Source organism: Mixophyes fleayi, chromosome 4 (genome assembly GCF_038048845.1).
Source record: "Mixophyes fleayi isolate aMixFle1 chromosome 4, aMixFle1.hap1, whole genome shotgun sequence".
Lineage (NCBI taxonomy): Eukaryota > Metazoa > Chordata > Amphibia > Anura > Limnodynastidae > Mixophyes > Mixophyes fleayi.
In genome coordinates, this window is record NC_134405.1 from 219,045,929 (window position 1) to 219,062,119 (window position 16,191).

General features: G+C 37.7%; 1 protein-coding gene across 2 annotated transcripts in view; it reads right to left on the reverse strand.

Moving 5' to 3' along the window:
• Positions 1-16,191, reverse strand: part of LIN7A (lin-7 cell polarity scaffold A) — a 75,353-nt gene that overhangs the window by 27,243 nt on the left and 31,919 nt on the right. For both annotated transcript variants that reach the window (XM_075209352.1, XM_075209353.1), the window contains exon 2: positions 735-853. In XM_075209352.1, coding sequence (XP_075065453.1) covers positions 735-853 — 119 coding nt within the window. The remainder of the gene's footprint in view (positions 1-734; positions 854-16,191) is intronic.

A 16,191-nucleotide genomic window follows, 5' to 3' on the forward strand; every position in this document is an offset into this window, starting at 1 on the left:
GTATTATTTGGCTGCTGTTTATCCTTATAGTGCTTCTACAATGCTGTGAAGACAAGTCAATGCACTAGGAAATAATAAGTCTTCTACAGAGATCCATGGAGAGGTAAACAGCTTCATAAGACTAAATAAATATATCCAACAAACTTTGCCCTGGTTCCCAGTGAATATAATGCTTTGCAGTTTTCAAAGCTGTGATAACTAAACCACCTCCAATCTGGGCTTTAAAAAGTGTCAACATGTATCTTAAATGCTGCTTACTGCAAAACCATTATGTACAAGTGGTATACATTACAGGGATCATAGGGACAGTAATAGGTACAATTCAGGCTCCCAGATCGGCCCTTAAAGTTACCACATTATAGTCTGGTGGACCTTAAGCCCACATGAACCCAAATAGCATGGTTTAAAAACGTTTAAAACTTTTCCCTCTATTATCATAGAATCATTAACTAATATGTATATGTTAGATCATGGTGTATTTATAGCACAACATTATATATGCTGCATATATATATATATATATATATATATATTACTTTAGGCTCTATATTGCTGCTGTTTATAGTTAATGTTACTGCAACAAAGGGAATAAGACAAAAGAAATGATCACATTTTCTAACGTTAAAAGACGCATTTCCCATTTACAAGGAAACTCGACTTTCTGAAAATATATTGTAAAGGAATGGATCAGCCCTCAACACAATTTCAGCTGATAAATAGGCCTCTTATCATACTTCTCTTATGGCGGTGCAGAATTCACTCTGCAGTACTTTCTTTAGGGACTGTAATTTGTGTACTGGCACTTCTCCCGATGTCTCCAATTTCTCCAGCAATTCTATAGCTCTTGTAACATCTGAATGAAAAAAACAAGAAACCATTATTATGCACAGACAAGCAAATATAAAACATTTCACAGCACATTGGCTCAGAGGAAAAGACTATTTCAGCTTGCAATAATTCAAGTATAATAAGTTTCTGGTATTGTGCTTTTAAAAAGGTAAATGAATATTAAAATAACTTTCCACTTTAATATATTGCAGTACATACTGGGTGTGTATATATATATATATATATATATATATATATATATATATATATATATATATATATATATATATATATATATATGATACCTGTGAAAACTTGTTTCGTTTTGGTGAGGTGCCTGATTTTCACTACTTGGCTATGGAAACAGAAGGTGTGTTTATCTATATGAATTCATTGTCCTATGTCGGGTATATGTTCTGTGCTATTTCCCTATGTGTATGCTCTCTTCACAATGCAATAAAAAAGAAACAGTGCTTTTGTATAGGAGCATGGCCCTTCTTCATGACCAAGGGACCTATCTGTTAATTAACGGGGTCTTGCCCCGCTAATGATCATCTGTAATCGCAACAATGACAGATTATTTTTCAGAAGAAATTTTTAAAAACTCATCCCAGGACAGCGCATCTAGTAGGCTGTCCCGGTAATAAAGTCATTTAACTTTCAACTCTGGTTACAATCACAAAAAGAACTGTGTGCATGCGTTACCTAAGGTCACACATGCGCAAAGCCACTTTGTGATAGTAACCGGAGGGGAGAGAGGGTAAACTGTGGTGAGAGATCCGAAGATCCCTCTACTGCAAACCTCTCCCCATAGGATTCAATGGGTAACACCATATGGCATCAGCAATGGGGGACAGTTCCAAAAAGCTTAGCATTTCGGAACTTGATAAAATTGTCCAGACCGTTATGAATCACAGAGAAATTCCAACATATTTGTGCTTGAGAACCACTGTTCCTGAATCGTTCTCCACCCAAAGTGTGGAAAGCAGATTCGGATGATAATTCATTTTTCGTGAGCAAACCTTTAATGGAAAACAATTGAATAATACTTTTTGCACCCGCCCTATACTTTCTGTGGAGAAATAAGATCATATACATTGTGATAGCATGAACAGATGAGTAATAAAAGGGCATAAAGCTAAAATTAGATCGCTAAAGTTAGATCGCTTAAAGCTTTCACACTTTGTTCCTCTGTAAAGCCTGACTGTCTTACTTAAAACAAAGTTTTGAAAACCCCAATGAAAATGTTAATAACTTTGTAATTCTTTTCTTTTTAGTCTAGTTAATCTTAGATGTACATTATATTTTGTTTGCTTCTGTGTCCAGCTTACTAAAATCCAGTCACTAGTACTCTTGAGAGATGAAATCCTCAGTAAAAAAACTACACTACCCAGAATGCTTACATTTTAGTCTTCATGCAGCATATTAGTAAATCCTTGCAGAGCTGTCAAGAATAAACATTGCTGCCTCTGAACATAAAAGAATCCATGAGATGGCTATATTTAGCAGATTATTTTGTTGACTGTGTAGAAACTTGGGAAGTTTAATTGCAGAGGACGTGGATTACTTTATTAATCCTTTATTTTGCAATGTTGTTCTCAAGCAGTATGAATTTCGCATTAGTTTTATGTAATAACATTTAAATTCGTATCCTTTCCTTGGCAGAGGTGCTCTCAAGTAACATTTAGGGGCTAGATTTACTAAGCTGCGGGTTTGAAAAAGTGGGGCTGTTGCCTATTGCAACCAATCAGATTCTAGCTGTCATTTTGTAGAATGTACTAAATAAATGAAAGCTAGAATCTGATTGGTTGCTATAGGCAACATCCCCACTTTTTCAAACTCGCAGCTTAGTAAATTTAGCCCTAAATGTGTGTTTATAGTAGTCAGTTTTTACAGAAATTCCAATATTGATCACTAGATGGTATATAAATAAGAGATGAGCGGTTCGGATTCTGAGAAATACGACAGATCCAAGATTTGGGGTTCCGAGAAGATTCAAGACCTGACTCAAGTCTTTGAGGCAAAATTGGATCTGAAAACGAGGCAATACATAATTTCCAGGAAAATATGGAACCAAAACGTTTGTTATACCGGAAGTGCAACATTGCTCTTTCAGTAATGTTTACCAAGCTGGAACACATCCAAGCTGGAATGCCGGAGTGTGCATTTGCTAGTGGATGTGCATTATTGCAGCTCCTTGATTCATGTCTTAGGTACTCATGGGGAATACACACCTGCTAAGTATATGTCCCAGTGATTCACCTAGGGATCGCTGAGAGTTAGGTTGTTATAGTGAAAACCTGTTTATGTACTTCGGGTTTTGGCACTTCCAGTTTTTGCGTTCCAGGGTGGAATGCAAATTGTTTGGAGTGCCTCATAGAGAATACAAGGGAGTCATTGCCTCATATATTTCGCAGTGATATGCAGACTATCACCTTTTTTATGAATCATGAGCTGCAACCGACAATCTGGGATTGCATAAGAAGTTAGGTAACTTCATGTGTTTTTTTTGTTGTTTTTTTTAATATAAATTCTTTGGGGGGTATTCAATTGTTAGCGAGACCGCTGAAATACTCACGCTCCAAAAATATTACCGTTAATACGGTAATATCTCGCTAAAATCCAGTGAGTAAATTACCGTATTAAGGGTATTTACGCGCAATATTACCGTATTAACGGTAATATTTTTGGAGCGCGAGTATTTCAGCGGTCTCGCTAACAATTGAATACCCCCCTTTATATAGAAAATATGTTTGAGTACAAAAGCAACAAAATAGATATAAAGCTACATAGAAAGCATGAATAGCATATGGAAATAAGATATCATCTGACATGATACCTTAGAGTATGTAGCTAGACATTGGCCAAACATGTTTTTTTAATATCTGTCTTTTCTGTTGATCTATGTGGTTTTCTTGACATAAGTCCAAATGTAGGACTGAAATGTTGACTTATAATGTGAGACATGGAATTGAATGAAAAGAAAGTGAAAGCAGAAATGGTGATTATATGTTTTAGTAAACGGCCATGTATTTTTGCGGCTACTTGGCCACTAAGTTTAGCCAGCCAGCTCGCTGCTTACTTTGGCCAAAATTACTGAAAATTTGGACAGTTGTGAAGAGATCATTTGAAAATAGACTGTAAATGACTGTAAATTAATGTTAATGCTATAAAAAGTAATCTAGGAGCAAAAACAGGCCAAAATCACATAATTTTACCTATTATTCACAATTTTTAATTAAATCCAAATCCAAAACCAAAACCGTTAATGTTTTTGGGGTAAAACCTGTAACAAGACCAAAACACAAAGACCTTTTAGAACCAAAACTACATCCAAAACCTAAACACGGGGGTCAGCACACAGCTCTAGCCTAAATACAATAATAGATGGTGTATGATTTGGGTTAACATGAAAACATGTGCTTCAAAGATATACTCTAACAATTAAGCCAACAACTTCTGCAACTGCAGTCAGAAACACACAGATGAGAAATACCTCAGCTATAATCTGTATGGGGGGCCTGATTCATTGAGGAAAGTTAAGCAAAAAATTGAGTAGGTTTTCTTACTTAAGTTATCTGGACAAAACCATGTTGCAATGCAAGGGGTGCAAATTAGTTTACTATTTTGCACATAAGGAAAATACTGTCTTCTTTTTCATGTAGCACATAAATACTTGATAGCTTATTTGTACACAGAAGTATTTTTCCTGTTTTAAGTCCTAAAAAGTAAGGGACATCAGGGGAGCGTTTTTATCTCCTGTGTCACATTCGTATATTTTATGCTTTTATTAAGTTTGTGTTTGTGTGCATATTAATGCAGTTTACCATAAAAAAAAGTGCTCCTGCGTGGTGCAAAGGGCTCACACTGAAAGTGATAGCCAACACCTAATCTCCAGCACATGTTAAAATCTAGTCCTTATATGTAGGTAAAAAAAAATAGTTATGTTACTAGCTCAGGCTGACCTCCATACATGTGCAATCGTTTCTCTATGGAGTTAATTTAAATATCTTGTGGCCAGCAACGCAAAAGTATGTTTCTGCTTGTGGGAGAGGAAATTTCACGTTCAGCAAGGAATTCCGTGGCCTACTCAGCTCATCCTATAAAAAGGAGCACACGTTTTCACCACCATATTGACACATTAAACCATAAGCTTACCCACACAAACAGGAAAAATCATGTAATAATAAATATATATTGTAAGAAAAAAAAAGAAACTTAATTTGACTTATGTTAATCGTATATCAGTTTTTTTTGATGTTTTAATTATGTCATACTAGTAATAAGTAGCTTTGTTTACAATGCAAATGTCAATTGCTACAAAGTATGCTGCAAAGCTTCTTTTTTTCTAGGATTATTGTATCTTGCTCTAGGGCACTGTTGGCTAACCTGTGACGCTCCAGGTGTTGTGAAACTACAAGTCCCAACATACCCTTCCAGCAATAAGCTGCTATATATTCATATATACCTAGAGCGTCACATGTTAGCCAACACTGCTCTAGAGCATGTACATTTACAGACACGAGCTTGTTTGGGGGAAGGCCTGTTTTCAAACGTAAAAACACACTTTTTGGAATCGAGCACGAAAAAAGTGTATCCCTACCAGCATCAGCATTTCTAGACTGGGCTGGTTTTGGCAATTGCGGTGAGTCCTCCCATAAAAGCCACCACCAGCACTATACTGTGATAGGCTAGGCTGGTGACACTATAACAGGAAACTGACAGCACGGTGTCATAATTTCAACCAACTAAAGCCTTTTCAGCATGGAAACTCCCTAGGTCAGTGATGAGTAATCTCTCCTTCTTTGAGGGCTGCATTTACAGAGTTACCTCCCCTCCCTGTTATGTAGTGTGACCTCCCTGTGTTGTACAGAGGAGAGCACATGACATGGTAGTTGGCTACCTTGCTCTGCCTTATTCTCTGCTTTAGAAAGCAGAGATTAAGATCGGGGCAGCCGGCTGCAGCACCACAGGAGAAGCCTGGGATGGCCACCTGTTATCCAGCACTGTTGTAGGGGAATTGGATCTGTAAATAGTTTCCCCACAAGAAAAATCAGCCTCATCCTGAAAGCGCTAAGGGGTACCTTTACTAAACTGCGGGTTTAAAAAAGTGGAGATGTTGCCTATAGCAACCAATCAGATTCTAGCTGTCATTTTGTAGAATGTACTAAATAAATGATAACTAAAATCTGATTTATTGCTATAGGCAACATTTCCACTTTTTCGAACCAGCAGTTTAGTAAATAAACTACGGGTTCAGGGCTCCTCCAAACATTTGTGCCAACGGGTGTTAGTGTAATAGATAAATGATGGATTTCAGCATTTTATCCTGTTGCACTACTGGTCCCAGCAAGCCCTGGCAGCCTAATACTGCTTGGGTAGAACTGCAGAACTACAAATGCTAGCATGCTCAGGGTTGCCAAAGCATGCTGAGGATTGTAGAACTACAAGCGCCAGAAAGCCCTGCCATCCAGGTCCGGTTGGGACCTGCAGTGCACCAGGAAAGAAATACTGTTAAGTAAAAACACTGACACCCTCATAAAAAATGCTGGTATAAGTTTACTCTACAGTGTTCACATATCAGAATAACTGTGATCACAATGTTACTGAGTAATTCTTGAACCTGCCTAACACACCAATGTAATAAATATCCAATTGTGGTTGCCTCCAATCTCCAAACATTCATTTACATTATACTAATTTTAGCTAAATAAAAAAGTAAAAACAATTTTAATTTAGGATTGCAAGCCAACTTAAATATTTGGAAGTCCAACTACTGGAAACTCACAAGGCACTGGCAGTATTGTCAGTAACTCACATTCCAAAATTCCATTTGCTGGGGAGGATCCAAGCGCTCTGCACTGCATTAATGTTAGCCAGTGTGTGACTAGTGCCAAGTTAACCGTGGCAACTATTCTGTTTTGTGTTTAAGGTCTGCAACATTACTGTTCCTGAATAAAAAAAAAAACACTGAAATTGCTATTTTTAGCCGACAGCTTCGTTGAGTGTCTAGAAACTCATGGGATTTCGCTGCAGAGAATATGGATTGCTTTATTAACATGAAGAACACTTACTAAGACACTCAAAAACAAAATAATTTCATATATTAAGTACCAATGCAAGTCTCACCATAAATACACAAGTGAGAATGTCTCATCTAGAAGCTGCATTATATGTTATACAATATTAAATGTATATGCAGTAGAATAAGTATAAAGGATCACTATTATTAATACATGAGAAGAGATGGTGTGTGTTTGTGATGCCAATTTTGCCGAACAGTTGGCGTAACGAGACAGATGTATGTGCAACTGGGTAGATGTGTTCTTGGAGTATTTTACTGGGTAAGAATTAAGTAGTACAAAAATAGAAAGAAAAAATAAATGAATAAATTATATATATATATATATATATATATATATATATAGATAGATAGATGGATAGATAGATACGCCTAGCTTGCCCATATGGTAAATACAGCCCTGCTCAGACAGCAAATAAATTCTGTGTTTTTTTTTGTTTGTTTTTGTTTTTTTGTTTATGTTTTGTTTATTTTGCTAGTTTGCCTATTTACAAGCCAAATGAATAAACAAATCAAAGGTAAGCAAGACTCTCCATTTTGCATTGCACTTGACCATAGTAATTACCCCAATAGTAGACACGATCATGCCTAATATAGGTATTAAACTGGACATGAGTAACAATTTATTAAACTGTCGGTTTGCTAAGTCTATTGCTAGCATAAATAGGGACACAAAGACAGACTGCCATACACATATCTATTACTTTTAAATGTTGCTTTCAGGAATTGTCAAAATAGGGTCAGTGTATTTTTCTTCACACTTATTCCCAAGGCTATTTGCCCCTCTTGACATCCAGGATACACTGCAGCACCTTACTGGGATGGTAAAAGCACCTTCTGCTTGCTTTGAAAGGGGTTCATACACATGGCTAACATAATATATGTCTGTTGTGTATTTTCTGTGGTCACAGTAAATGAATTCAGCATAAGTATTTGTCAAAATAATGGATTCTTATGAAAAGAAGTTTTAGCAAGTGTACGATGGACCATGGACAAGCTGCAGTTACAGCTAAAGGGCTTGTAAACGTAATCAATTCCTTTGACATGTATTTAATGGTCACGTCTTTTTTACAATGCTAAAATTTGACTCAACACTAAGAAAAGAAAACACATTTAGCTTTTGTATTAAACAAATATTACCATACAGAAGAGAGTATATATCATACAAAGCAACCCTGAGCTTATAATAAGTGATATATTTCTTAGCTTTTCACAAGTCTTTTTAAAAGAATTAAACTGATTTATATTACTGGCTTTATTCTTGTTGTGCTGGAAATATGTGTTATTAACTTGTTCTACCAGTGAAGAATATTTTAAAGTAACTATTAATTTAAAACTACATAAATGCTGAATAAGAAAGAATGTTAAAGTGTATTCACAAAATGGCAAGATTATACATGAAATGCAATAAACAAACACAATACCGTCATTGCCAAGACAAACCGTATAGGATATAAAGCACTTGCTAGGAGTCAGCTGGTAGAACATGACCATATCATGGAGCCTGCCTCAGGGTCTGCCACTGCCCTGTGGCCAGGGGGATTTTCGGTGGTCCAGGGGGCAGACCAATCACAATAACATCTAACAAATAAGATGTACCTTAAACAAAGGCTACAATCAAGAAATTACATTAAGATCCCCTCCCCTTCCCCCATACTTACCTTCCTACATCAATTGAATATATATATATATATATATATATATATATATATGTGTGTAACCCCCTGTCATGTGTGTATTGTGGGGTGCAAAGGGTACACAGTGCACCTCCTTCTCAAGCCCTGGCTAGCTGATGGGCATGGGTGTAAATGATCAGGGGGTCCCTGCACATGCAGGTGTTTCTTTGTAGTTAGTGGGACACAGATAATGTCACTTTGGTGCAGTGTAATAGAAGTCACATTAATTTGGGCGCCAGACCATCTCTATAACAAACTCAACTCTTTATTTACACTCTTCCTCCAGCACGATAATCATAGTGGTTGCAGCAATAAAGAAATATATGTACAGGTCCTTACTCTCTCCAGCACAGTTCTTAATGTTATCCAGATGTTATATAACATAAATCATAGGTCTCTCTTGCACTCCATACGTCACTGCAGATCACCCTCCTCTGCAGGGGCACTCACATGGATGCTAGTAGGCAGGCAGCTTCTCCTCTATGCAGCTCTGACACACTCTGTGTACCTCTCAACTGCAGCTCATCCCTCCTCTGCGGGGATGATGTCTCCTGTGCTCTGACACATCACTCTGTGTACTCTCAGCCTCAGGATCTGACAATACAGCTACCATGCCTCTTGTAGCAGCACTCACTCCAGGGCCTCTTCCATGCGAAGTGTCTCCCTCTCTCTTGGGTTATCTATAGTGGCATGGAGTTCTCCCCCTCATCCAGGGCACACATTCCTTGCCCTGGTTCAGTCACCACGCTCAGACAGCCAGGCAATGCTGGGGGAGCCTGGGAGCTTCCACCCCAGGTCCCCAGCTACCATCTCTCTCCTCTTGTGTCTCCTCTCTGTCTCTATCTTTTTTTCCCCCTTGCTGACAGCCCCTCCTTCTTCTCCCTCAGTCTCCAGGCTGGGCTGGGTTATCACCATGGTAACCTGTTTATGTAACTTTTCATAAACTATTAGCTTACCCTCTAGGTGACCCCTCCTGAATTCATTGAGGTGCAGGGTTTTACTAACACGCCACTAGGGGGCGTTACATTTGTAAATATTTACGATACTTTAATAATTTACAAAGATGGACACATGGTCACAAAGCCAGTTCTTCCTGCTTTGTGATGTCGTGTAACTATTATGTACTGTTCACACTTCGGTTCCTAATGATGGATTTAATCTGTTGACTATGGGCATATTGGGGTGTTCCAAGAAGACAGCAGTATATTCACAGTAATGTATCTGATTCTACTTAATAATTTGTGAAGTACAGTCTTTTGCAGAATAAAAGTGTTGGAGACTAGGCATATTTAGACATTTTGCCATTTTAGAAGGAAAATGCAGGGGTATAGTACGTCTTAACGGTGCTGTAAACACTGACAGTGTTTACAGCGACAAAAAGAATCTGAAACATAACTCACCGTCTCTGTATACTTAAGTCTGTGTTTTTGACAGGTCGGTGAGTTAGGTTTCAGATTCCTTTTGTCGCTATAAACACTGTCGGTGTTTACAGCACCATTAAACGGACAACCACCGAAATACCGAGCCTTTCTAGGGAAAAGTGGCTAGGTTTTTACACATCACAAGCACGTCAACTACTATTTTTGCAGGATTGTTTTTTGCTCCATCGGGGAGCATTACAGAAAAGCTTTAATCCGTGAACACAAATAAATGTAAATAGAATTCACAGTCCGGTGTTGCAGAGACAGACTTCTCTCTGCCTCTCTTTCTCGATGCACAAGTGGGATGGTGTGCATGTCACAAGATTCGCTCCCCACGTGATGTGAGGTCATTAGAAGGCCTGTTATGTTCAGCATCACTTAAGTCCTCTTTTACTTACACACAGTGACCCTGATTCAAGTCCAAATGCAACTTGCACATAAGTTGCGTTTAATAAAAAGTGCACAGAACTTGTGTGCAGTTCTGACCATATTCAAATCCAAGTATATCTCTAAATAAATTTCAATTTGAATCTGGATGTATGTACATTCTGCCTAAATAGTACTGCTGTACATAGACATACAGAAAAGACTGCAGTATACTTGCATAAGAACTAAAAAACATTTTTTTTTACTATAAAACAGTAAAATCACTTGTAGAGATATTTGTTTTCCAAAAATTATTTTGTTTACATAAATAAAGATGATTTAATGAATACTGTACATACATTGCATTTTTATAGTCTATCTTAGTCTTCATTGATATGCATATGTGTACTTTTTAATTCAAAGACTATGCCACATCAGTGATCACTGTCAGTCATTTATACCTGTCCTGTATTGATCGCAAATGATATGAGTGAAACCAAGTGTACTTACAAGAAACACAGGACTTTGACTGGCTGCATCTGCATCAGAAAGCCCTTACTGTACATTGTGTTTGGACATGAACTTCATATAATTATGTTCATTTGCGTATTGTCTGTTTCTAGGCATGTGCAGAGCTATTCCATGCAAGATGGACGTATGCCCGCATGTGAATCAGGCCCAATGACTTCATAAATACTTTTATCGTTACGAGTAATCATGACCACATTTAGATATTTTATTTTCTTAACTCCCGATTATGCTATAATAATGACAGTCTCTCTCTGAATTCATCTGGTTGAGCAGAAGCCCCAGAGTGAATCTTCTGCAAAGACTCTCCAGTGAGGAAGGTCTGGGAGTTCCTAACAGAATGATGTATTCAACACACCTGTAGCAATGCATTTTGTGGCATGCACTCAATTTTTGCTCTTCTATGGATCAAACCTAAACTGAGGCCCCCACAGTCCAAGCAGATTCTCACACTAATTTTTTTTTATCATCTATTTTGGACCTCTGGGTATGCACATTCCAATTGCTATCAAATCATCCATTAATGATTCCACTATGGAACAATCTGGTTTTGAGCCTGACCTTAACCCAAAGAATTTTTCAGAATGAACCAAACATAACATTTGAGTTGTATGAAGCACCTTTGCAAATTTACTGAATAATGCAAGCGCTTTGTTCTAACAGTTGCTTTTATTTAGTTTTAACAAATCAGACACTTAGGGGGGTATTTAATTCTTTTTTTTCCACGCCGCGGAAACACTATTACCGTTAATACGGTAATAGATAGCTGGATTTCAGCTCGCAGCTCAGGGAGCTGCGAGCTGAAATACAGCGAGTAAATTACCGTATTAACGTTTTTTCCGCGCATGCTTACCGTAATAACGGTAATCGTGCACGGACCGCAAGATTTTCGGCGTTTCCACCGAGAATTGAATATGCCCCTCATACTCCATATTGCACACCCCTGGAACCACAATACAGACCTCTCCACTGGAGCATTTGTCACGGGTTACAGTTTCCTCCAAAGGCCTTATTTCAAGCATCTACTGCTGCTGTCACATACATCACCATAATATGGGAGGATGACATTGGGAAGAACCTGGATCCAGAAGATTGGGCGTAAATTAGAACAAATCTAGTAAAGAGTTCTAATTGTGTGAGCATTGAATAAAACTTGTATAAAATCTTTTACAGGTGGTATTTGGTCAATAAACATTTGCACGCTATGGGCCTGATTCATTAAGGAAAGTAAGGCAAAAAAGGAGTGCATTTTCTCCTGGGCAAACCATGTTACAAAGTAAGGGGTGCTAAGTAGTTTATTATTTTTTATTATAAGTTAAATACTGGCTGCTTTTCGTGTAGCACATAAATACTAAATAGCTTTATTTGTACACTGAAATTTAAAGTTGATCTAGGACATTCCCTATCTCAACTATAAAACTGCCAACACATTTTAAATTTACCTCCTCCTACAATGTAACAAGGTTTTGCCAAGGTGCAAAGTTACTCTTTTTTTTTATTTACTTTTCTTAATGAATCAGACCCAATATGTTCAGGTGCTTCCAATCTCTGTGGGAGAGTATATGGGGAGGAGAGGACTCAGTACAACATTTAGTGTACCTGTCCAAAAATAGAGATGATGTAGAGAAACCGCAATGATCTTATTCTGGATATAACTAGGGATGTGCACCGGCGACTTTTGAGGTCTCGTGTTTTGTGTTTTGGATCCGGATTTTCGTTATTTTTGAGGTTCGGATTTGTCTCGCAAAACACTTGACGAAAGGTCTCGATTCGGATTTAAGGTTTTGGATTCGGATTTTTTTGCAAAAAAACATAAAAAGTTTAAAAATCAAGTTTTTGGGCTTATTTTCACTCCTAGGCTATTATTAACTTCAATAACATTCAATAACAAGCATTTCCACTAATTTACAGTGTATTCTGAACACCTCACAATATAGTTATTAGTCCAAAACGTTGCAACAAGGTATCTTTCTGGACTGCGTAGAGGAGTGGGTCACCACAATATATATTAAAAATGCTGAACTTTTATGAATCGCACCAATAAATGTACCTGGACTGCGTAGAGGAGTGGGTCACCACAATATATATTAAAAACCCTGAACTTTTATGAATCGCACCAATAAATGTACCTGGACTGCGTAGAGGAGTGGGTCACCACAATATCTTAAAAACCCTGAACTTTTATGAATCGCACCAATAAATGTACCTGGACTGCGTAGAGGAGTGGGTCACCACAATATATATTAAAAACCCTGAACTTTTATGATTCGCACCAATAAATGTACCTGGACTGCGTAGAGGAGTGGGTCACCACAATATCTTAAAAACCCAGAACTTTTATGAATCGCACCAATAAATGTACCTGGACTGCGTAGAGGAGTGGGTCACCACAATATATATTAAAAACCCTGAACTTTTATGATTCGCACCAATAAATGTACCTGGACTGCGTAGAGGAGTGGGTCACCACAATATCTTAAAAACCCTGAACTTTTATGAATCGCACCAATAAATGTACCTGGACTGCGTAGAGGAGTGGGTCACCACAATATATATTAAAAACCCTGAACTTTTATGAATCGCACCAATAAATGTACCTGGACTGCGTAGAGGAGTGGGTCACCACAATATATTAAAAACCCTGAACTTTTATGAATCGCACCAATAAATGTACCTGGACTGCGTAGAGGAGTGGGTCACCACAATATATTAAAAACCCTGAACTTTTATGAATCGCACCAATAAATGTACCTGGACTGCGTAGAGGAGTGGGTCACCACAATATCTTAAAAACCCTGAACTTTTATGAATTGCACCAATAAATGTACCTGGACTGCGTAGAGGAGTGGGCACTGGGCACCACAATAAAATATATAAAAAACCTTCAACAGGTCTGCATTACACTACACATACGGCTGCTCCTCCATCCTCTCCATCATATACATGTTGGAGTTTTAGCGTGTGACAACCTCTTGTTTTTGATAATGTCAGTGCATTTTGAATATTTTTCAATTTGCCCCACACCACTGAATGTACTTTATCTATGATACGCATCTATCTATCTTGACTGCGTAGTGTGGTGGCCCCGGTACACAATTTGGTACCGAGGCCACAATATAATTAAAAAACCCTCCACGTGTCAGAATTCCACCAAACAAGTATCTGGACTGCATAGTGGGGTGGCCCCGGTACCCAATTTGATACCGGGGCCACAATACCTCCTCCAAACATGGTACAGACAATTCGTCATTGAGATCCCAGACAGACAGGGTCAAAGTGTTATTGTTTGACTTTGTAAACCCAAAAAACTGTCCCTGTTGCACATAGTCGTGCAATGAAGACTGACTTTTTCATTTAAAGGCACGATCTTTCAAGTGTAGTGTTTGTAAGTCTAAGTCATATTATACTTTTGGTAAAATTGGTTTATTTTGTTCCTCTTTATGGTAATTAGTAATAGAATTAAAGTATGAAATAGAATTAAAGTATGAAATAGAATTAAAGTATGAAATAGAGTGGTATATAGAGTTGTAGTGTGGTATAGATAGAGTGGTCCACACAATATAATAATAATAAAACCCTTAACTGGTCTGAATTCCACCAAACAAGTATCTGGACTGCATAGTGGGGTGGCCCCGGTACCCAATTTGATACCGGGGCCACAATACCTCCTCCAAACATGGTACAGACAATTCGTCATTGAGATCCCAGACAGACAGGGTCGAAGTGTTATTGTTTGACTTTGTAAACCCAAAAAACTGTCCCTGTTGCACATAGTCATGCAATGAAGACTGACTTTTTCATTTAAAGGCACGATCTTTCAAGTGTAGTGTTTGTAAGTCTAAGTCATATTATACTTTTGGTAAAATTGGTTTATTTTGTTCCTCTTTATGGTAATTAGTAATAGAATTAAAGTATGAAATAGAATTAAAGTATGAAATAGAATTAAAGTATTAAATAGAATTAAAGTATGAAATAGAATTAAAGTATGAAATAGAGTGGTATATAGAGTTGTAGTGTGGTATAGATAGAGTGGTCCACACAATATAATAATAATAAAACCCTCAACTGGTCTGAATTCCACCAAACAAGTATCTGGACTGCATAGTGGGGTGGCCCCGGTACCCAATTTGATACCGGGGCCACAATACCTCCTCCAAACATGGTACAGACAATTCGTCATTGAGATCCCAGACAGACAGGGTCAAAGTGTTATTGTTTGACTTTGTAAACCCAAAAAACTGTCCCTGTTGCACATAGTCGTGCAATGAAGACTGACTTTTTCATTTAAAGGCACGATCTTTCAAGTGTAGTGTTTGTAAGTCTAAGTCATATTATACTTTTGGTAAAATTGGTTTATTTTGTTCCTCTTTATGGTAATTAGTAATAGAATTAAAGTATGAAATAGAATTAAAGTATGAAATAGAATTAAAGTATTAAATAGAATTAAAGTATGAAATAGAATTAAAGTATGAAATAGAGTGGTATATAGAGTTGTAGTGTGGTATAGATAGAGTGGTCCACACAATATAATAATAATAAAACCCTCAACTGGTCTGAATTCCACCAAACAAGTATCTGGACTGCGTAGTGTGGTGGCCCCGGTACACAATTTGGTACCGAGGCCACAATATAATTAAAAAATTGGGCATCAACTGTCACCGTTGTTTAATATCTGATACACCTAAATATGGACTGCACAGTGGAGTGGCCCCGGTAGTAAATTTGGTGCCGGGGCCACAATACCTCCTCCAACTTCCAAGTGTAGTGTTTATAAAGACAGACAGCGTCGAAGTGTTATTAGTTGACTTTCTTAACCCTAAAATTGTCCCTGTTGCAAATATTCGTGCAATGGACAGTTACTTTTTTATTGAAAGACTCAAGCTTTCAAGTGTAGTGTTTATAAAATATAAACAACAATACAGTAGTTTTAGAGCACGTCAATACCTCTTGTTTTAAATTATGACACGGCATTTTACTTTTGGTTTAATTTCTTGTATTTTTTTAAATTTGGTTTTACTTTTTGAACATGGCAAACGACTGTTGATTGGTCATATAATGCAAAAAAAAAAGGTCCAAGATGGAATTGTCCTTGGGCCCTCACACCCACCCTTATGTTGTTGAAATAGGACATGCACACTTTAACAAACCAATCATTTCAGCGACAGGGCCTACCAAACAACTTTGGCTGAAATGATTGGTTTGTTTGGGCCCCCACACCAAAAAAGCTATTCATCTCTCCCTGTACAGACTAAACAGGCTCTACTGAGGCAAGATGTCGTCCTCATCCTCA